Source organism: Hemiscyllium ocellatum, chromosome 21 (assembly GCF_020745735.1).
Source record: "Hemiscyllium ocellatum isolate sHemOce1 chromosome 21, sHemOce1.pat.X.cur, whole genome shotgun sequence".
Taxonomy (NCBI): Eukaryota; Metazoa; Chordata; class Chondrichthyes; order Orectolobiformes; family Hemiscylliidae; genus Hemiscyllium; species Hemiscyllium ocellatum.
The window spans coordinates 50,011,023-50,035,117 of record NC_083421.1 but is presented as its reverse complement, the minus strand read 5'-3'; the positions used below and the strand labels follow the sequence as shown (position 1 = coordinate 50,035,117).

Genomic DNA, 24,095 nt, shown 5'->3' with positions numbered 1-24,095 from the left:
TTTGAAAAATCACCAATGAAACATTGAAGGCTACATGAGGAAACATGTTCAAAGCCAAAATGGATACAGGACGTAGTTCATGTTCTCATATTAGCCCATTCTAACTTATAGAAGCTCCCATGTACTGTTATTATAGCTATATTATCAATGTAGTTTATCTAATTAAAGCTTGGTTAAAATGTAGAAAAACAGCGTATAAGACATAAGAAATAAGAACAGGAGTGGGCCATTTGGCCCCACAAGGTTGCTCCATTAGTCAATAGAATCATGACTGATCTGACATTCCTCAGATGCATGTTCCTGCATTTTCCCATAACCCTTAAGACTCATGAAAAATGTTCCAAGGACAGCTACAGCAAACTTTGGAGACAACAAGTCTGTTAACTTTGCTATTCTGGAACTGCATGCTGCATTCTCAGAAAGGAAGTCCAACATTTAATTCATAAGTCAGACTTAATTAAATTGGAAACAAAAACAGAGTACAGGAGAAACACATCAGGTTGAGCAGCATCTGTTGGGATAAAAACTTTTGAGTCCAGTGACTATTCATCAGAACTGAATTCCCTACAGCAACAAGAGCTGCAGTATAATTGTATTCTAAAAACAGTTTTCCTAAAAGAAAGCCTGAAGATGAAAGAGTTCAGTTCAACTTCAATGTTACTACCCACCTCATGTTAATGCACTGACAAAAAAAAGTTTAGGGGCTACTACTAAAGCAAAATTAAGAGAAATGAAAAACTGAGGACCAAGCCCACACACCCAATATCACCCTTTCATAAAAGCTCTGGTCCAACCCTCACCCTACCCTTCTCACCCCGCTCCCAGTGCCAGAATGTTGTCAATGTTGGAGCATCAAATTATTAAGAGGAAGATGGTTAACAGTAAATCAGGGGTAGAGGACAGGGGTGCACTAAAATTAAAATGTTGGATAAAGGAAACCTAACACCACATTTAAAAGAAAACACTGCAACTTGTTAGAATGTGATATCAATTTAAATAAAACTTGACACTGACTACATGTCACGTTGTGACGGACAAAAACAAAAGTGTCAGGTTTCAAAGGAGTACCCTGAGAGATGAGGAAAGAGGGGTGGAAGGTTTAGACAGGGACATCCACAGCTTAAAGTCAAAAACAGTTTAAAGCGTGCTCACCAGTAGAATGGTGATTAAAATCAGATTTGTGTGAGATGCCAGAATTAGAGAAATGCAACCATTCTAAAGGCTTGTAGGATTAGAGAAAAAATTGGTATGACAGTGGGGCTATGGAGTAACTTAGAAACAAAGAAAATATTCGAAACTAGGGCACACTGAATGGTGTAGATAAACAAATACGGGGCGAAGGGGTAAATGAGTCTTTCCATGAGTGGAGACATGGGTAGAAAAATTTGTAGGAGCACAGACTTCTGTGGAGTTCACAATGGGAAGCAAAAGACATTCATTGTATCAAGCTGAAGCAATCAAGTCATGAATGGGCTGAGACAGTGTCAGAATTGAGTAGTGTGGCATTATATGACATGAAACAGGTATACAGCAATGTTGCAAATAGGTTTGTTCAGCTTCAGACAACTGCCAAGGAAACAGTGGCCAAGGAATAAATTTATGGTTGGGTTCAAAAATAATGGTTTCAGGTTCCCATTATTTTACTGAAGTAAATTTATGCTCATCCATTACAGGATATTGGACAAGCAATGTCACTAAACAGAGGCAGTGGACTAATTAAGAGAGGTGGTGGAAAGAGAATACAGTGGCACAAATGTACACACGGAGTTTTTGGATGATAATCAGCACAAAATGGAAGGCAGCCAAGCACAGATCTTTGGGTTATACTGAGATATGGAGTTAGAAAAGAAGCATTGCATTGAATTACTGGTTCCATTTTTATCAATTGAACTATTGGCAATGTAACGTTAACTATTATAAATGTGCAGCATTTCATTTCTTATTTCAGTTGAAGATTTTCAAAAGTTCATTGTGTTAAATTCTTTTTAATACCCTCAATTTTATTTTTCTTTCCGTCTTTCTTTGCGCACCACGTAACATTTTAAATATAGGTTTCTACGTTTTTGTGCAGCATGCATTTTCTTAATCAATGAGATTGGAATCCAGGTCATAATCAAATCCCTGGATGACCTGTTTCACTCTCTCATATAATCAACAACTTTATGATTATAAAGTTTATGAAATGAAGTTCATATGATTATTATATTTTCAGAAGGGAGCTGTATATTTAGGGACAAGTGATTTGTTCCATCTCCTTGAGAATAGGCATTTTGATCGTTCGAGTCAAACAGAAGAAGATGCAAAGTATTTCCACATGGAGACAATGGCAGCAATCGCAAAGTCCATATACCAATCGCTCTGCTATAAATGCTCATTTCTTTAATGGGATTTTGTTGTAACACGATTGATGAATTGGGAACACTATTTCTAAAGTGCAAACTTTTAAACCGTGTGTTGGCTGCAAACCAATTGCACTGCCAACATTAAGTTCTCTTTCTAAAGCATGATTTTTCTATAATGCAAGTTGCACAAGAATGCAACCATCGCATTATAGAAGAACTACCTATATATCCAAGATAAAAAGGAAGTTTAGGTCAAAAATAGCTTCTTAACATTTCTATTTAGATAAACGTTTGGCTGCATTTGCTCACACCAATGCATGTGCACTATTTACAACTTTCATATTGTCAAGTTGTCATGGGAAGAGGAAGCAATTTTTGAGATCAGGTTACACTTCACTACAAATCAATGAATTTCAGACAGACAGTATTTCTGTGTGGTCAGTCAAGAGGAAGACTACCTGATGTTTTGGACTATCGCAGGCATGTGTGAGGGATATAGTCTCTACTTGAAGATTTCTGGGAGATTAGTCCTAGCAAGGATGGAGGAAGCAGCAAAATAGGTTTTACTGCTGGTAGTGGATATTTGAAAAAGTCAAAATTGAGGAAGGCATGTGGTCATTGTAAATGAAAGACACTATTTAACAAAGTGGGGATATGGGAATTCATTCAGAGCTAGTCAGCAACTGTAAATGCTTTTGTCAAAAGATCTGCAGTTCTGCAGTGTAATTGGTTATAAATATACAAAGGGAAACATTACTTTATCTAGGTTAAGGCAGGATGGGAAGAGGTATAGTCTAGGAAGCTGTGGGAGTTGGTAGGTTTGAAGTAGATATCAATGTCGAGTCGGTCACCAGAAATGGAGTTGGAGAGGTCCAGGAAGGGGACGGCGGTGTCCAAGATCATCCAGGTGAAATTGAGGTTGGGATGGAAGGTGTTCGTGAAATTGATGAACTGTTCAACCTCCTCATGAGAGCACAAGGTGGTGAACATACAGTCAGTCATCAGTGTAGTGAAGGGAATGATGCTGGAATAGCTGTGGAAGACTGGCTGTTCCACATAGCCGAAGAGGCAGGCATAGCTGGAGACAATGTGGTTGCCCATGGCTACCTCTTTGGTCTGGAGGAAGTGGGAGGATTTGAAGGAGAAGTTGTTGAGGTTGAGGACCAGTTTAGCCAATCAAATTAATCTTTTAGTGGAAGGGTACTGGTTGGGTCGAGAGAGGAAGAAATAGAGGGCGTGGAGGCTTTCGTCAAGGCCGACGGGTATGTACAGAGACTAGATGTCCATGGTGAAGATGGGGCATTGGGGGCCGGGGCAACGAACGTCACGGAGGGGATGCAGGGTGTGGGTGGTGTCCCGAATGTATGTGGGGAAATCATGATAAAAGGGCGAACAGAACAGGAAGATATGCAGAGATAAGGTCAGTAGGATAGGAGCAGGCTGAGACAATGAGTCGACCGGCGCAGTCAGGTACGTGACTTTTGGGTAGGAGGGAGAACCGGGTAGTGTGGGGTTCCTGGTCTAGGAGTTTGGATATCCCGCACCTCCTCCGCCACTTCCACCATCTACAAACAGACCTCACCACCAGGGAGGTATTTCCTCCCCAAACTTATCTGCATTCCACTCCCGGCACTTTCCCCTGCCACCACAAGAAATGAAAAACCTGCACTCACATCTTTCCTCCATCCCTCACCACCATCCAAGGCTCCAAAAGGTTCCTTCCACACTCGACAGGTTTACTTGTACTTCCACACACATCGTCCACTGTGTCCGTTGCTTTCAAAGTGGTCTCCTCGACATTGGGAAGACAGGACATCAACTTGCGGAACATTTCAGAGAACATCTCTGAGATACATACACTAAACAACCCCACTGCCCTTTGGCTGAACACCTCAACATCCCCTCCCACACCACTAAGGATATGTAAGTCCTGGGCCTCCTCCACCAAACTCCAGCCACCTGACGCCTGGAGGAAGAATACCTCGTCTTCCTGCTTGGGAACCTCCAACGATGAGGAATCAATGTGGATTTCACCAGTTTCCTTATTCCCTGCCCCAAATTTATCCCAGATCCAACCTTCCAACTCAGGATCACCCTCTTGATCTGTCCCACCTGTCCACTCCACCCTCCTCTCTGACCCATCACCTTCACCTACTTTCCGCTCCTCCTCAGCCCTACCCCCCCCCCTCCCATTTATCTCTCAGCCCCCTTGAGCCACCTTCTCATTCCTGAAGAGCTTATGCTTGAAGCGTTAACTCTCCTGCTCCTTGGATACTGACTGACCAGCTATGCTTTTCCAGCACCACACTCTTCTACTCTGATCTCCATAATCCACAGCCCTCACTTTCTACTACAGCAGTAGCACGGTTGCTTTGAAAGAAACAAACTGCTTTGATGGAGACGCCCAAGTCTGCATGACCCAGTTTGTGGGTGTAAAATCAATTTTGCATTTGAACCAATCTCAACAAATAACTTGACTACAACAGCCTTTGTGCTCCCTCATTTTTCTGAAAACTTTCTCAACATTGCAGAGTTGTAAATCCACTGGAAAATCTCATCAATTCAAGTGGAGGATTCGTAAAGGAGAATTTGAAATCAACACCATTGCCTCCAGAAAAATGAATTCAGCCAACTATAACCTCAGTGTGCAAAGTGACTAACTGCATACCAACATTTGGGCAGTGTGAATTTTTTTCTGAAATTAACTTTTATTTAGCCAAGATAACAACCTGCAGAGTTATGTTTATCCCCAGAATTGGTGTACGTTACTTTTCAAAAAGGGTAGTTGCATATATTTGCACAGTTTACTTCTTAATCTTTACATACAAGTTTTGTTCATGATAAACTAGTTCTATGTTACTTAAGGAATCGAGCTGATTTGTTTCTGATACTGGAGATATATACAAACATACAAAGTCTATTTAATTGCAGTACCATCACAAACTTTATGGTCACCAGTGGAGTGAGGCAAGAAAAGAGATCAAATAATTCCTTGTAACTTGGTGGTAATATAACACATATAATGAAGCAACCTTCTGTTGCCTTCTGATTATATTAAATAGAAGAGAAGGAAAAAGCCAAAAAAAGCTTATTTCAAACACACAGCAAGTTAATGCTACCAGAAAAAGTATTTGTGATATGAATTTTATCTTAACTGGGGCACAAAATTTCAAAATTTTTATCCCCGAAGCATACGTTACAAAATTAGACCGCTAAATAATTATTAGTCAAGCATAAATATTAACTAGAATCAAAATCCGAAGATAGACTAGCAGTACATTTGATTCAGGCAGAGAACATTACTGAAGATATACCTGGATATTTGTTGACTTGACCTGAGCTGCTAACTTCACCATCATGAAAAGACGATCCGTGCCAATAGATATCACAAAGGTGGCGACGCCCTGTTGGAAACTGGAACACAAAGTATAATAGTTGAGTTTCAGAACTTAAACACTGCTAAAAGACAAAGATGAAACTTTTCATCTTGCACCTATAAAAACTGACACACAAAGCAAAAACTTGAAAAGGGAACAGCAATTTATATGGCATGAGAAAAGGGTGCAGTTTGCTCAACCATGATTGGCATGGAGATGCAGCAGAAACGGTTAATTGATTATCTTATTTAGCTAAAAACACCTCATACCTGTGAGATAGCAGCACAATGACAAAATCAGTCTAAGAGGAATACAACAACAATTGAATGTTTCCATGACACTTTCCTCGGTTAAAAAAGGCACAATATATGAACAAATCCCTTGTGCCTATAAAAGGATAAGATCCAAACTATATATACACACACCAGTAAATTCTAGCATGTGAGACAAATGGCAGCAATCTCCAAAAGTCCTGTTATGCATGTTTCATTAATGCGATTGACGAACTGGGGACACTTTTTAAAGTGCAAACTTTTAAAGTGTGTGTGTGTTGGCTGTAATGCAGTTGCAATTGCCAACACTAAGGGCTGTTTCTAAAGCATGATTTTTCTATGTAGGTTGTGCAAGAACACAACCGTCGCATTGTACAAAAACGAGCTGTATAAAATTTAATCAGGTTTACACAGTTAGCAGTTGGCCAGGGCCTTAAATACAAAGTTGCCAGTAGGGTTGATCAGGTTGCCCATCAAACTACAGGAATTGCAATATGTATAAATAACCAGTTTGCATAGAACATAATAGTGCTGCACAGACCCTTTGGCCCTCAATGGTTCTACAGGTCGGTGCAACAATGTAACGCCCATCTATCCTACACTATTCGATTTTCATCCATATGTTTATGGAATGACCATTTAAATGCCCTTAAAGTTGGAGAGTCTGCTACTGTTGCACCACTGTAGGGGTGTTCCACTTTTAGGGATCTACGTACCTAGACACCGATATCTCTCTGCTCATCTACATTACCAAGAATCTTGCCATTAGGTTGGTATTCTATTCCCGTTACTCCTTCCAAAGTCAATCACCTCATACTTTTCTACATTAAACTCCATTCGCCACCTCTCAGCCTAGCTCTGCAGCTTATCTATATCCATCTGTAACATGCAACATTCATTCAGCACTATCCACAACTCCACCCACCTTAGTGTCAACCACAAATTTACTAATCCATCTTTCTACACCCTCATCTATAACCAATCATTTTTATAAATGACCAAAAGCAGTGGCCCCAAAACAGATCCTTGCAGTATAGTAATTGAACCCCAGGATGAACATTTCCCATCGACCACCACCTGTCTTCTTTCAGCTAGCCAATTTCTGATCCAAACTGCCTTATTTTTGTACAATAGCCTACCGTGGGGAACCTTATCATACGCCTTAATGAAATCCATATACACCACATCAATTGCTTTACCCTCATCCACCGGTTTGGTCACCATCTCAAAAGAACTCAATAAAAGGTTTGTGAGGCATAACCTACCCTTCAGAAAACTGTTGATAATCCAGAGTCAACTTATTCCTCTCCAGATGATTATAAATCCTATCCCTTATAATCTTTTCCAACACTCTACCCACAACTGAAGTAAGGCTCACTAGTCTATAATTACCAGAGTTGTCTCTACTCCCCTTTTTGAGCAAGGGGACAACATTTACTGTCCTCCAGTCATTTGGCACTATTCCTATAGACAATGACGATCTCCTTCCTGGCTTCCCAGAGAATCCTAGGATGAATCCCATCTAGCTCAGGGAATTTATCTATTTTCACACTTCCTAGAATTGCTAACACCTCCTTGTGAACTTTAAGCCCATCTAGACCAATAGCCAGTACCTCAGTATTCTCCTCGACAACATTGTCTTTTTCATGTATGAACACTGATGAAAAATATTCATTTAGCACTTCCCCTATCTCTTGACTCCATGCACAGCTTCCCACTATCCTTGATTGGACCTAATTTTTCTTTAGTCAGTCATTCTTTTATTCCTGATATACCTATCAAAAGCTTTAACGTTTTCCTTGATCCTACCTGCCAAAGACTTCTCACATTCCCTCCTGGCTCGTACTTTAACATAACAATTATGTATCAGTGAACACAGGATTTCAATAAGTGATAGTAAAAAAACTCAGTGGCCATTTGCTCAAAATAAACACTGAAGAAATAACCTCATTTGATTGCTATATTTTGAATTGTTAGATTCCCTTGAGATCCTTACCTGCTTGATGCAACTGCAATACATCAAATTCTGTTTTAAGTACCAGCCTTTGGAGGATCACTTAACACGCTTCATGATGCTTGTGGAGCAAATCAAGTGAGGCTCCCTGAACAAAAGAATAGTCCTCCCTTTGTACAGGGTTTTACATCACAGTCAGTCATGCATGCAAGACAATTCCCTGCTACTCCCCCAAGGTCACATGCCACCCAAAAACAGTGAGTGATTAGGTTATTTCCTAAAACAGTAGCAGAAACAGAGTTTGATTAAGTGGTCATATCCTGCCTGCCAGACAGACAGAAAAACATACCACCTCTGGGACATCTAATTTCTTATGTATCTACAGAACAAATTAACCCTTTAATATTTCAGAATGGCAACTTTGGAGTGCAGTATTGTGCAACAACAAAAAAAATTGATGCAGCTGCAGATTCAGATAAAGCAATAAGAGACACAATGTGCACACAGCAAGTTATTTGCGGATACATTATGACCAAGATATCAGGAGAATTGGAATCCATTAAATCCAACTGGAAGACGACAGACAAACCTTAACATTTAAATTTCAAAAACATTGCACTTCTTGTCCATTGACAATATAGCCTAAGCAAATCTGGGCAGTCCTGGAGACAGAACACGCAGTATTATCTACTTCTACACTCGTGGCTTCTCCAGATGAGAATACCACAAGGAATAGAGTTCATAAGAACATAAAAATAGGAGCAGAAGAAGGCCATACACCTCTCCTTGTAGGGTTGCTCCAATAAGATCATGGCTGAACTGACTGCAGCCTTGCTTCCACCTTCCTGACTTTTGATTCCTGACTTCTTTCTTCATTAAAAATCTGTAAAACTTAATCTTGATGCATTGAAATGATCCAACTTCCATTGCTCTCTGTAAATGAGAATCCTTTGGAAGACATTCTTCTTCTTCTTCTGTTTTAATGGGAGATTTCTTAGCCTCAGAGATGTACAGCATGGAAACAGACCCTTCGGTCCAACCTTTCCATGCTGACCAGATATCCCAACCCAATCTAGTCCAACCTGCCAGCACTCGGCCCATTTCCCTCCAAACCCTTCCTATTCATATACCCATCCAGATGCCTCTTAAATGTTGCAATTGTACCAGTCTCCACCATGTCCTCTGGCAGCTCATTCTATACACATACCACCCTCTGTGTGAAAACATTGCCCTTAGGTCTCTTTCACATCTTTCCCCTCTCACCCTAAACATATGCCCTCTAATTCAGAACTCCCTGACCCCAGGGAAAAGACTTTGTCTATTTGCCCCTCACAATTTGTAAACCTCTATTAGATCACTCCTCAGCATCCGATGCTCCATGGAAAAAAAGCCACAGCCTATTCAGCCTCTCCCTATAGCTCAAATCCTCCAATCCTGGCAACATCCCTACAAACTTTTCTGAACCTTTTCAAGTTTCACAACATCTCTCCGATAGGAAGGAGACCAGAATTGCACGCAATATTCCAACAGTGGCCTAACCAATGTCCTGTATAGCCGCAACATGACCTCCCAACTCCTGTACTCAATACTCTGACCAATAAAAGAAAGCATACCAAACGCCTTCTTCACTATCCTATCTACCCATGACTCCACTTTCACGGAGCTATGAACCTGCACTCCAAGGTCTCTTTGTTCAGCAACACTCCCTAGGACCTTACCATTAAATGTTTAAGTCCTGCAAAGACTTGCTTTCCCAAAATGCAGCACCTCGCATTTATCTGAATTAAACTCCATCTGCTACTTCTCAGCCCATTGGCCCATCTGGTCAAGACTCTGTTGTAATTTGAGGTATCCTTCTTCGCTGTCCACCACACCTCCAATTTTGGTGTCATCTGCAAACTTACTAACTGTACCTCTTATGCTAGCATCCAAATCATTTATGTAAATACAAAAAGTAGAGGACCCAGCATCGATCTTTGTGGCACTCCACTGGTCACAGACATCCAGTTGGAAAAACAACCCTCCACCACCACCCTCTGTCTTCTACCTTTGAGCCAGTTCTGTATCCAAATGGCTAGTTTTCCCTGTATTCTGTGAGATCTAACCTTGCTAATCAGTCTCCCATGTAAAACCTTGTCAAACGCCTTACTGAAGTCCATACAGATCACAGCTACTGCTCTGCCCTCATCAATCTTCTTTGTTACTTCTTCAAAAAAACCTCAATCAAGTGTTTGAGACATGATTTCCCACGTACAAAGCCATGTTGACTATCCCTAATCAGTCCTTGCCTTTCCATATACATGCACATCCTGTCCCTCAGGATTCCCTCCAACAACTTGCCCACCACTGAGGTCATGCTCACTGGTCTACAGTTCCTTGGCTTGTCCTCACCACCCTTCTTAAACAGTGGCACCACGTTTGCCAACCTTCGGTCTTCTGGCACCTCACTATCAATGATACAAATATCGCAGCAAGAGGCCCAGCAATCACTTCTCTCCATTCCCAGAGTTCTAGGGTACACCTGATCAGGTCCTCGCAATTTATCCACCTTTATGCATTTTAAGACATCCAGCACTTCCTCCTCTGTAATATGGTCATTTTGCAAGGTGTCACCATCTATTTCCCTACAGTCTATATCTTCCATATCCTTTTCCACAGTAAATACTGATGCAAAATATTCATTTAGTATCTCCCCCATTTTCTGTGGCTCCACACAAAGGCCACTATGTTGATCTTTGAGGGGCTGTATTCTCTCCTTAGTTGCCCTTTTGTCCTTAATGTATTTGTAAAACCCCTTGGATTCTCCTTAATTCTATTTGCCAAAGCTATCTCATGTCCCCTTTTTGCCCATGTGATTTCCCTTTTAAGTATACTCCTACTGTCTTTATACTCTAAGGATTCACTCAATCTATCCTGTTTATTACCTTACATATGCTTCCTTCTTTTTCTTAACCAAACCCTCAATTTATTTAGTCACCCAGCATTCCCTATACCGACCAGCCTTTCCTTTCACTCTAACAGGAACATAGTTTCTCTGGATCCTCGTTATCGGATTTCTGAAGGCTTCCAATTTTACATTCGTCCCTTTATCTGCGAACATCTGCTCCCAATCAGCATTTGAAAGTTCTTGCCTAATCGTCAAAATTGGCCTGTCTCCAATTTAGAACTCCAACTTTTTGATCTGGTCTATCCTTTTCCATGTTGAAAATGTGTTGCTGGTTAAAGCACAGCATCATCAGGAAGGGCTCTGGCCCGAAACGTCGAATTTCCTGTTCCTTGGATGCTGCCTAACCTGCTGTGTTTTAACCAGCAACACATTTTCAGCTCTTATCTCCAGCATCTGCAGACCTCACTTTTTACTATCCTTTTCCATCACTATTTTAAATCTAATAGAATTGTGGTTGCTGGCTCTAAAGTGCTCCCCCACTGACACCTCAGTAACCTGCCCTGCCTTATTTGCTCAGAGTAGATCAAGTTTTGTACCCTCTCTAGTAGGTACATCCACATACTGAATCAGAAAACTTTCTTGTACACACTTACAAATTCCTCTCCATCTAAACCCTAAACACTATGGCAGTCCCAGTCTATGTTTGGAAAGTTACAATCCACTACCATAATGACCCTATTATTCTTACAGATAGCTGACATCTCCTTACAAGTTTGTTTCTCAATTTCCCTCTGACTATTAGGGGGTCTATAATACAATCCTAATAAGGTTATCATCCCTTTCTTATTTCTGAGTTCCACCCACATAACTTCCCTGAATGTATTTCCAGGAATATCCTCCCTCACCACAGCTGTAATGCTGTCCCTTATCAAAAACACCACTCCCCCTCCTCTTTTAATTCTTCCTGTAGCATTTGTATCCTGGAACAGTAAGCTGCCAGTCTTGCCCATCCCTGAGCCATGTTTCTGCAATTGCTATGATATTCCAGTCCCATGTTCGTAACCATGCCCACAAATCACTGCCCCAGGTTAAACTAATAGTTATGGCTTATATTTTAAGTTTCACGAAGAGACATATCTCAAAAAATATCAAGAAAGAACCCACTCTACTAACTACTGCAGACCTTCTGTAGGCCACACTTAAAACAATACACTTATCCGATTCTGTGCTGTGAACTTAGCCAGTTCCTCCAAGATCAGTTGTGAATTTCACTGTTTGTTACTTTTCCCAGATGCACTCTTTTGAAACTGCGACCACTGGTTCTTGATTCCCCATGACAGAAAATATCTCAACAACTAGCCCATCAGGCCCTGTCAGAATTAATGTTTGAATAAGATCACATTTCATTCTTAACTCCAATGTGTATGATTCCAACCTGCACAGCATTGTCTCACAAGACAAAACCCTCAACCCAGAAATTAACCCAAGAACCTTCATGGAGTTGCTTCTTGTACAAGTCTGTCCTTAAATAAGGTGACAAAACTGCAAGAGCTGTCTCACCAATGTGCTGTACAAGTTTAATGAGATATCCCTACTTTTATGATCAGACATAATTATGCCTTCATAATTATGTTGTACCTAATCGCTAGGAATCAAAAGTCAGTAAAGTGGAAGCAAGACCATAGTCAGTTTAGTCATGATTCTGTATTGCAGCATTCTTTAGTCTTAGTGAGTTTTGAGAAGAATTGTAGCTCAGGTTGAGGTTCTGGATGTAGGTTTGCGCGCTGAGCTGGAAGGTTCATTTTCAGACGTTTCATCACCATACTAGGTAACATCTTCAGTGAGCCCCTGGACGAAGCACTGCTGATGATTCCTGCTTTCTATTTATATCTTTGGGTTGGTGATTTCATTTCCTGTTCTTTTTCTCAGGGGGTGGTAAATCAGGTCCAAGTCAATGTGTCCATGATACATGAACATCAACTAGCCTCAAAACGACATGACCCTCTCTCACTAGTATCATTACATACAGATGTGGAAGGATGCTACTTCGACTGGGACAACACACCCATCCTAGGACAAGCCAAACAGAGACAAGCATGAGAATTTTGAGACACATGGCATTCCAACTAGAACTCTATCAACAAATATATTGACTTGGACCCGATTTACCACCCCCGAGAGAAAAAAAAACAGGAAATGACATCACCAACCCAAAGAAACCCAAACAGAAAGTAGGAATAATCAGCAGTGCTTCAGTGCTTCGTCTGGAGGCTCACTGAAGATGTTACCTGGTATGGTGACTAAACGTCTAAAAATGAACCTTCCAGCTCAGCAATTCTTTAGTTAGTATCTAAATATCCTGCTTTTCTATGTTTCCTACTAAAGTGGACAATCTTACATTTCCCCCCTCCCCCAATTATACTTCATTTATTAAATATTTTGGCCCACCCACTTTTAGTCTGGGTCTTTGCTCCAACTGTATATATTTCAATGCAATCCCTTCTCATTTTTCTGAACTCCATGAATATAGGAACACTCAATTCAAGCTCTCCTCAAAACAACAACTCTGCCATTCCAGGGATCATAGGTAAACTTTCACCACACTCACTCTTGGGCAAATCTGTTTATCTTCTTAAAAAGATAAGGAGATCAAAACTGCATGCAATACATCAGATGTGGTCTCACCACAGCCCTGTATAGCTGCAGTAAGACACCCTTGCTTCTGTAGTCAAATTCCCTTGCAATAAAAATTAACATACCATTTAATTTCCTAACTGCTTGCTGCATCTGCAAGCAGACTTTGAGTGGCAGGAGTACAAGAACTCTAGGTCATCTTATACAATTGACAGTCACCAAGCTATCACCATTTAAATAATACTCTGTGCATTTCCTACAGAAGTTGATCATTTCACACTTACCCACATTGGGTAGGTATTTACCCATTCACTCAACTTGGCTAAATCACATTGAAGCATCCACATCCTCCTCACTACTCTCAGTCTATCATGGCTTTATGTTACAACAAACTTGGAAATATTACAGTTCATTCTCTTATCATATCACTGATGCTGCCAAGTATTCCTCAGAATTTATTTTCATTGTAGACTTCTAGCCTCTGCAATACTTCGCTTTTGGACAAGGGAACAAAAGAACTTGATAACTGTAAATAGTACCACTGCAATGTAGAATTACAACTTTTAAGAAATCTCCAGGACACCAGACAAAGAGAAGGGGAACAGGACTAACTAGTAGCTGTTTCAAAGAGATGACACACGCACATTGTCCCACCTTGCTGTCCATCAAGTGAAATTTTAATTGCACATGTCCTCAAAGATGGGATGGGGAAATAGTAAAATTTCCTGTTGACAATAATCCAGCACTACCCTTGGAGCTAAATGACGCTTGGATGTGGACGATTTGGGTCAATGTGGGTAAGTGTGAAATGATCAACTTCTGTAAGAAATGCACAATGAGTATTATTTAAATGGCGATAGCTTGGTGACTGCCAATTGTATAAGATGGCCTGGAGTTCGTGTTTAAACATTCTGACTCAAAACAACATACTGGCACCTTTTGGTTTGCTTAGAAGTAGGCCAAAAAAAACTTCAAAAAACCTCTTCAAAACAGAGAAGGACAACTGGACACACACTAAGTGATACGCTCCTACCTCCTTCCACTTCAGCTGCTGGATACAAATCTTTAGCGCCTCGGATGAAGTCTTGGCTTTGGAGGTGTCTACAGTCACGACGCGCTTGGTTTTCTTCTGCCGGCCGTGACGGCCCGGTTTGCCCTCCTCCGATCTCCGAGAGCGCCGCAGCTTTGACGCCTCTTCGCTCAGCGACGCTAAGGCTCTGCGAGCCGCCAGAGGCAACCCCGGGGGCGGCGGCAGCAGCGGGACTGTTGAGGTCGTCTTCTCTTTGGCCCCGGAGGCGGGGACAGATGCAGAGCCGGGCCACTTTTGCTCTTCTTTGGCCACGGCCGGGGGCGCTGAGCTGAGCAGGGGCTCGGGTTCAGGTTCAGGTTGAAGCTCAGCCTCGGCCTCGCTGCCCCCCACTGCCGCCGCCTGATTCATAGCTCGAGCTCGGCCTCGCACTGTGTCCCTTTAAACCACCAACCGCCCGCCTCGCGCCCCATCCCCTGCGCGCGCTCCCATTGTTTACGCGGCTTGGTTGACAGCGCAACGGCCCGCAACGGAAGCCGAGAAACTCATAGCGCCAACGATGAGAAAGGAGTTTTTTTTAAAAAAAGGACGGAGATGGTGTGGTGACAGTCTGTGGAACAGCGAAGGCTTTTTATCTTCAACACCCACGTCACAATAATCTTCATGTCGTGCTTCTAGCCAGGTGGACCTCACAATAGATTGGGGCTTGTTAATGTGGTCGAATCAGGGAGCCCTGGCTGACAGATGAACAGGAGTCCAGGGTCTGGTTGTGTACCTGAGTGGTACAAGGTACTGGATTTAGCTTCCAGCCACAAAATGATGTATGGGTTTGAATCCTACCACTGCCATTTGTGCTGACTGATTATTACAGGGGCCCACCTGTGGCACAGTGGTAGTATCCCTATCCATGGATCAAGTGACCCAAATTCAAGTGCCACCTCCTCCAGGGGTGTGTAATCACATCTCTGAACAGGTTGATTAGAAAAAGCGCTCTATTCCCACAAAGGTAAACAGGAGTCCAGAGGGTCTGCTCACTCAGAGCTGGATTTGAGGAAGCTGTGCCAGTGGCAAGTATTATACAGATGTGTAAGAAACAAACTCAATAAATTTTAGATGAGACCAACAAATCTAGAAACAAGACTTGCAAATATGGGCTGCAACTACACAAAGCAATTGAGCAAATTAGAACTTAGGTTAGTGTACAGTTACACCCTTTGAGCTGAGTGAGGTCATCTCTCTAGCCTCCTAAAATTACCCAATCTCTCTTACTATGCCAGACCACTGCCCAGCTGTGCTTCACCCTTATTACTCCCCCACACCCCCAGGTTAGCAATCTTTTCTTTCTGTAAGTGTTGACACATACTGTTGATAAAAGAAATGTACATCTAGATTTGGTTTAACATTTTGTATCAATTCTGCTGGTACATTCCATCCTTGAACATTTCATTAACTGTATCATTTTGTATAGCTCAAGCATTTCAGTTATCTCAGCTTTTTGCTGAAAGCATAAATTTTACAAAAATAATTTTGTTATAGTAATTACACACCACAGTTAGTATTTAATTAATGACAATTATACACTGAAAAGTCCCTAAATACCTGCAGGGATAATAGTTCTCTTGCTGTACCCCTTTTCTGTATGCTTTTTCCTATGTCATCTAAACAGATGTCTTTTTTGCAATGGGATAAAGTAAGGGGCATTGAGTATGTGGGAGATTAGAAATGTAGTTTCTGCAGGTGGTGGTGGTGGTGATGAGAGATGTTTTTGCAGATGGGTGAGGGGGTGTTGGGGGGGGGAAAAAAAGAGGGGAAGGGGAACATTACACAAAACACAGTCACAGGATTCTTGCAGCATACTTAAGGCTAAGACTTTAATGAATATAGAGGGTATTTTAAAGAAAATGGTTTTAAGCTAGGAAATAACTGAAGGGTTGTAGCTGACCACAAAAGCAGCAGCAGGGCCATTTCACAATAAAGCTTATAGTATGATAAGAGAAACTGGATAAAAAGAACAAGCTGTAACAAACAAGGAACAAGAATGCAGACATACAAGGGCAGCAGGATGGCCAGATTTAAAAAACTAGAAAAACAAGTGAGGTAACTGGCTTATGATAGGATGAGATTAGACCAAATGAGAAAAGGGAGGCGTGATTCAGCAACCTGCAAACTGAACAAAGAAAGTTTTACATGTTTTGTTACGTGCACATTTTTGCTTGATTGCAGAGGCGTCCGGTACTTGCAAGGCCGTAATAAATTGTTCTTGTTTCCTAGGCTTTGTCTCAGGCTGATTTGAGAGGGAGTTCTGTTTCTCACAAGTAAAGAGTTGGCAGGTCATGTTACAGTTGTTTGGTTTGGCCACACTTGAAATACTGCATAAAGTACTGGTTGTCACATTACCAAAAATATGTGGATGCTTTGGAAAAGGTGCAGAGGAGGTTCATCAGGATGTTGCCTGGTATGGAGGGCACTAGCTATGATGAGAGGTTGAATAGATTAGGATTATTTTCATCAGAAAGTTGGAGGTTGAGGGGATCCTGATTTTGGTCTATAAAATCATGAGAGGTATAGTCAAGGAGAATAGCAAGAAACTTTTTTCCCCAAAGTGGGGGACTCAATTACTAGGAGTTAAGAGTTCAAAGTGAGAGGGGAAATGTTTAGGGGAGATGTGTGGAAAGTTCTTTCTGCAGAGGGTGGTGAGTGCCTGGAACATGTTGCCAGTGGAAGTGGACACGATAACATCATTTAAGATGTATCTAGACAGTTATACAAATGGGCAGGGAGCAGAGGGGTACAGACCCTTAGAAATTAGGTGACAGGTTTAGATAGAGGATCTGAATCAGTATAGGCATGGAGGGCCAAAGGGCCTGGTCCTGTGCTGTGATTTTCTTTGTCTTTTGTAAATAAAAGGTGATGGAAGACCAGCCTCGGTAGAGTTACTTCATTGGTGACAAGAAGAAACAAAAAATGCCGCTGAAGAAATTCTCTTGCCACAATGGTCTCTGAATTGGGGTAAGCATTTCTGGCAATTTGCAGTTATTTGGGAAGCTTGACTCATTCAAACCTGATATCAAAGACTAGGCCCAGTATATGGAAAGACATTTTTTCTGGGCAAATAATATTGGGACAGATGAAAAGTAATCAATCAGTCGTTTCCCTGATAATTTGTGGACTAATACTTTTTCAGTTACTTGGGGCCTAAAGTTCTGAGGCACTAGATATTAAAACCTTTGAGTTGATGGATTTAGTTAAGACATATTGTGACCCCCAAATCTCCTGTAATTCTGTGATACCAGAGGTTTTAACTCAAGAACAAGGAGAATCTGTCAGGATTTTTGATGACGTGAATACCATTGTCAGAAACATTGGACTTGGTTTAACCCTTAATGAGACATTGACAGACCATTTGGTATGTGGGATTAATAATGTAATTATGCAAAAGCACCTACTAATTTGAAGCCCAACTAGACTTCAAAACAGGCACTTACAACTGCTTTTGTCATTAGAAAATGTGGTGTGAAGCTGGAGTTACAGGGTATGCCAATGGAAGAAGTGGACCCCCCTTGCCAAGCTGGCAGAGTTTGGAGATCATCACTTGAGTGAAGGCAATGGGATAGCTTAACTCAGGGCATGTCCTGAACAGAGGGACGCGAGGTCAGCCCACAGCAAAACTCCAAAACAAAGCCATGCCTTCACCAAATGGTTACAATTTTCTTCAGGATTTGGACTGGCAAGGCATTGTAGTTGCCACTGATGTGCAGACTCGAGTCCCACTGGATCTAAATTGAATAAGAGAACGGATAGGCTGGTTTAAAAAAAAAGTGCACTCCCTGGAAAGCCCACTTACATCTGGCTTGGAACAGTTAAGTTATTCAGTAATCAAATCAGAACCAAAATAAATGTCTGGTTAAATGGTCACCCAGTACTAGTGAGATTTGATACCAGTGTGGCTGTATTAATGATTGTAGAACCAGTCTTATGCTAAGAACAGGGAAGATTAATAAGGAGCAGTTAGAGAACTTTGACTTGTCTGTAGACTTAAAAAACAGGCAAGATATGCCTTGGGAAAAAGATATCTGTTCCAGGCATCCCAAGTCACCTAATTGGGCTGCAGAGTCGACAAAACTGAGTTATACTCATTGGAAGACAAGGGCAATCAAAGGTACTTCTGCTCCCACATCTACACTCGAGCTTAGGCCTCACCTTGAATTAACGAAGTATTACTGAAAGTTCATAAGTAACCTGGTCTCCATCTTAGCACTTGATCCTATCTCCATAACAGATCTAGTCTTGGAAATGGTCTCTTAACCAAGATGTAGCCTTTAGGGAAGTGGAAAGCAGCTATCAAAGGTGTTGGCACCATATGATCCCAAGAGACACTGTTGCTCATGTGTCATGCCTCCCCATACTATATCAGGGTACTGTTGGCTCACAGCCCAAAGAAGAGGAATGTCCAATAGTGTACACTTTCTGTACTTTGGCTGACGCAGAGCACAAATATTCCCAGATAGGAGAAGGAAGGTTGTGGCAGTCATCCTTGGTGTGAGAAAGTCCCACCAATACCTTTACAAATATAAATGCATAATAGTAACAGACTGCAAACCCCTGCTAAGGCTTCTCAAAAGAGGACCAGATGCTGCTGCCTATAGCTTGTGGTTGAATTCAACAGTGGGCTATCATTCTAGGTGTGTACAATTTCAAGTTGGAACACCATCCAGGAGCTGAAAATGTGTTGCTGGAAAAACGCAGCAGGTCAGGCAGCATCCAAGGAGCAGGAGAATCGACATTTCGGGCATGAGCCCTTCTTCAGAAAGGCCAAGTAGCAAGTGCTGGTGCCTTGAGCCACCTGTTGCTGGTGGATACACCACTGCTGGTGCCACCACTGGAAGAGTCCATTCTGGTTTTAAACTTTCTGGACACCCTTTTGGTTCGGATAAAATTAAAATGGCTGGTGGTGATGGAGAAAACAAAGGGCAATCACAACTATAAGTGAAACCTTTCTTGACCTGGTGAGACCAGATCACTGTAGAAGATGGCATTTTATTATGGGGAGCAAAGTAATTTTCTTGAGCAAAGGTCATTCCCAGATACTAGCTGAACTCCTCCAGGAGTGACTAAAATGAAGATCTTGGCAAGAAATTAAGTCTGGTGGCCAGGATTTGATGCAGGCATAGCTGAGTTAGTGGAGCAGTGCACAGAGTGCCAAGAAGGTCAAAAATTTCTACCAGCAACTACCTCCCATTCTTCAGAATAGCTGGGTAAACTGCGAACTTGGTTACATGTCGACGAGGCCAGCTTTTCATGAGCCCAGTATGCCACTGTCAGGTGTAAATAAAGGGTGACTTGGTGACAGGGTATCGGCCTCGGAGGAGTTATTTCACTTAGTATGCAATATATAACAAAATAAAATAAAATAAAACAAAACACAGGTGCTAAAGGAACTGAGCAGCTCCAACAGCATCTGTTGAGATCAACTGACTTAACATTGAGTCTGATGTAACTCTTCAGAACTGCTTTAATGTCTTTCCTTTAAACTTCAGTGTTTGGAGGGTACTACTAAATAATTTATATGGATCCTTTCAACATATTCCAAATCCAATGAAAATTATGCTCGGAAGACCAGTCACTCGACAAGGTAGGAAACAGTTTGGCAGTATTTTGCTTTTCAGAATGTACAATGCTGGAAATCTGAAGTTGCAACTGAATGTTGTGGAGAAACACAACAAGTTTGGTGGCATCTGTGAAGAGACAAACAGTTAACAATTTGATTCCATTATGACTCTCTTCTTTGGATCATTGGAGTGCATCTGCTGCTTCTAAGACTGTTGGGTAACCAAGGCAGCACAACCCAGTGAAGGCTATTTTAAGTACGATTGTAGAGGCAAGGTAGGAAACTGTGCAAACTTTCACCAACAATAGTGACTGCTATATTATTGCATTTGAAAAAAAAAAGGATCTTGTAAGTATATTTATATACTGCACTCTTGTGCAGTATATAAATAATCATTCAGGAGGTGACGTGGTTAGATTTGAGACTTACACTTGATGTTAGCTCCAGTAACAATGTAAAGGTGTGATTATGTCAAACTTCTGGGAACCACAACACATCATTGACTACATCACTTTGTGTGATGTTGATTATGATTTATTGAAAATATGTGTTGCTGAAAAAGTGCAGCAGGTTAGGTGGCATCCAAGGAGCAGGAGAATCAACATTTTGGGCACAAGCCCTTCTTCAGCTCCATGATTCTGTATTTACATATTCATTCAGGAGGGCTTAGTGGTTGTCACTGCTGCCTCACAGCGGCAGAGTTGCAGGTTAAATTCCAGCCTTGTGTGACTGTGTGGAGTTTGCATGTTGTCCCCATGTCTGCCTGCGTTTTCTCCAGGTACTCCAGTTCACTCCCAGAGTCTGAAGATGTGCAAGTTAGGTGGATTGGCCATACTAAATTGCTCCCTAGTGTCCTGGGATTGGAGGCTAGGTGAATCAGCTATGGTAAATGCAGGGTTTTGGGGATAGAGTAGGCAGTTGGGATGATTTTCAGAGGGTCAGTGCAGGACCTGATGGGCTGAATAGCCTCTTTCTGCACTTTGGATTTCTATGATATTAGCCTCAGCATTGATTAGGACTAATTGGCACAATGGAAATAATCGTTATAAGGTCACAAGTTCTTTCTCCTTGAGTTCTAGTTTAGAAAGCCCCTCCCCCCACTAAACAAAATAAGGTTTTTTAAAAAAAATTCAGGACCTCTTAGGTTTTCCATTTGACCATGACACACCTAACCATCTCTCCAGAGTTTAATTGCTGAGAAGTGAGAGGGAAGAGCAAAGGAATTCTGGGAAGGTGAGTCTAACCGTTTAAAAGACTTACCTCAGGCATTGGGGACGCCATTTGCTGAGAAGTGCGAGGGAGGAGCGAAGGAATTCTGGGAAGTTTTTAAGTGGGTGAGCTCTAAACCAGAGAACCTATACCGCAGGGCCTCCCTCCCAACTACCTTCTCTAACCTTACTAAGTCTGTAAACTGGGTAAGTTTTCAGATTTGTTTTTTTTCTTCTCTTCCCTGGTTTAGTTCTGTGCGGGCTATCAGAGGAGAGGGATATAGATGTTAGGGCCATTGCATGTTCCTCCTGCAGAACGTGGCAGGTGAGACACACTTTACGTGTCTCTGCCAACTACATCTGCAAGAAGTGCACCCAACTCCAGCTCCTCAAAAACCAAGTTAGGGAACTGGAGCTGGAGGTGGATGAACTACGGATCATCCAGGAGGCTGAGGGGGAAAATTGAGAGGATGTACAGGGAGGTGGCCACTCCCCAGACACAGGATAAGGACAGCTGGGTTACTGTCAGGGGGAGGAAAGGGAACCGACGATCAGAGCAGGGATCCCCGGTGTCGATTCCCCTCAGCAATAAGTATACTATTTTGGATACTGCTGGTGGGGACAGCCTACCAGGGGAAAGCCATAGTTGTCAGGTCTCTGGCACTGTGGCATAGAAGGGAAGGAAGTGGGGGGGGGGGGGGGGGAAAATAGAAAAGCACTAGTGGTAGAGGACTCAATAGTTAGACGGATTGACAGGAGATTGTGTGGTCAGAAACGGGACACTTGGAAGGTATATTGCCTCCTTGGTGCCAGGGTCCGGGGTGTCACCGATCGGGTTAACAAAGTTCTGAAGGGGGGAGGGTGAGCAGCCAAAAATATTGGCACCAATGATACAGCCAGGAAAAGGATTGAGAATCTGAAAAGTGACTAGAGAGTTAGATTGGAAGCTGAAGATCATGATGAGTAGTGTTCTCAGGTTTGCTAATGGTGCAAAGAGATAGTGAGATGAGGATCAATCAGCAAATGCAGCTTAACACATGTCTGTGAGGCTGGTGCAGGAGGGAGGGTTTCAGATACCTTCTGGGGAAGGTGGGACCTGTACATGAAGGACAGGTTGCACCTGAACTGGAAGGACACAAAATGTCCTGGATGGGAGATTTGCTTGTGATTCAGGAGGGTTTAAATTAGTTTGGCAGGGGGGTGGGAATCAGAGCCACATGCCCGAGTGGGGATCAGTTGCAGATGGGACAATGACAGAATATATTGAATCTATTCTCACTCGATGAAACAAAGGGATCAGCTAAAGTGTGTCTGCTTTAATGCAAGAAGTGTCTGAAATAATAGTGATGAACTTAGAGCATGGATCAGTACTTGGGGCTACGATGTTGTGGCCATAACAGAGATGTGAGTTTCACAGGGGCAGGAATGGTTGCTTCCAGGGTTTAAGAACGTTTAGAAAAGGGAGGGTGGAAAAAGAGGAGGGAGTGTAGCATTGCTAATCAAAGAGTACGTCACAGCTACAGAAATGAAGGTTGTTCTACTGAGTCAGTATGGGTGTAAGTTAGGAACAGCCACTGCATTGGGGGTTTTCTACAGACCACCTACTAGCAGTAGAGAGATTGAAGGTCTCATAGGCGAGCAGATTCTGGAAAAATACAAAAGTAACAGGGTTGTTATGGGTGATTTCAACTGGAACCTAAGCGTAGATTGTTTGGATGGAGCAGTTTTTGTCAGGTGTGTTCAGGAGGGTTTCCTTACTCAGTATGTAGACAGACCAACGAGGGGAGAGGCCACTTTGGATTTGGTGCTCTGCAACAAGCCAGTACAGGTGTCAGATCTCATGGTGGGAGAGCACTTTGGTGAAAGTGATCACAACTGCCTCACATTTAGCATAGCCTTGGAGAGTGAAAGGAGCAGTTACTGAGGTAAGATATTTAATTGGGGAAAAGGAAATGATGCTATCAGACAGGAGTTGAGAAGTACAGACTGGGAGCAATTGTTCCACAAAGGGCACAGCAGACATGTGGAGACTATTTAAGGAGCAGTTGTTGCAAGTGATGCACAAATTTCTTCAGAGACAGGTAAGAAGGGGTAAGATTAAGGAACCTTGGATGACGAGAACAGAGGAACTTCTTGAAAGGAAGGCAGCAGCTTACATAAGGTGGAGGAAGCAAGGATCTAGCACAGCTTGAGAGGATTACAGGCTAGCTAGAAAGGAGCTCAATTGGACTGTGGAGAGCCAGGAGGGGGCACAAAAAAGGCTTGACAAGAAGGATTAGGGAGAACCCAAAGGCATTTTACTCGTACGTGAGGAATAAGAAAGTGATCAGAGAGAAGGTAGGGCCAATCAGGGATAGCGTAGGGAACGTGTGTGTGTAGTCTGAACAGATAGGGGAAAGCCCTAAGAGTTTTTGCTTCAGTTTTCACCAAGGAAAGGGAGCTTGTTGTAAATGAAAACTTTGAGGAGCTGGGAGACAGTCTTGACCCAGATCAAGATTGAAGTTGAAGTTGATCGAAATTTTGGAAAACATTAAGATTGATAAGTCTTCAGCGCCAGATCAGATTTATCCTAGGCTGCTCTGGGAAGCAAGAAAGGAGGTTGCTAAGCAGCTGGCAAGGATATTTGCCTCCTCACTCTCCACAGGAGTCGTACCTGAGGATTGGAAGGGTAATAGGGAAATCCCTGACAATTATAGACCAGTCTTACATCTATGGTCAGCAAAGTTTTGGAAAGAATTCTGAGGGATAGGATTTATGACTATTTGGCAAAGTATAGTGTAATTAAA

General features: G+C 42.2%; 1 protein-coding gene and 1 long non-coding RNA gene across 5 annotated transcripts in view; one reads left to right on the top strand and one right to left on the bottom strand.

The window, feature by feature from the left end:
• The window catches only part of ttll11 (tubulin tyrosine ligase-like family, member 11), a 228,592-nt gene extending 213,608 nt beyond the window's left edge, over positions 1-14,984 (bottom strand). For all 4 annotated transcript variants that reach the window (XR_009645820.1, XM_060841449.1, XM_060841448.1 and 1 more), the window contains exons 1-2: positions 14,500-14,984; positions 5,657-5,756 (exon numbers count right to left, since the gene is read on the bottom strand). Coding sequence is in view for 3 of the 4 variants with exons in the window: in XM_060841449.1 (XP_060697432.1) it covers positions 5,657-5,756; positions 14,500-14,904 (505 nt within the window). In the remaining variant the exon portion in view is untranslated. The remainder of the gene's footprint in view (positions 1-5,656; positions 5,757-14,499) is intronic.
• The window catches only part of LOC132825868 (uncharacterized), a 34,382-nt gene continuing 24,487 nt past the window's right edge, over positions 14,201-24,095 (top strand). Inside the window, exons 1-2 of the long non-coding RNA XR_009645821.1 lie at positions 14,201-14,263; positions 17,401-17,502. This is a non-coding gene — a long non-coding RNA (uncharacterized LOC132825868). The remainder of the gene's footprint in view (positions 14,264-17,400; positions 17,503-24,095) is intronic.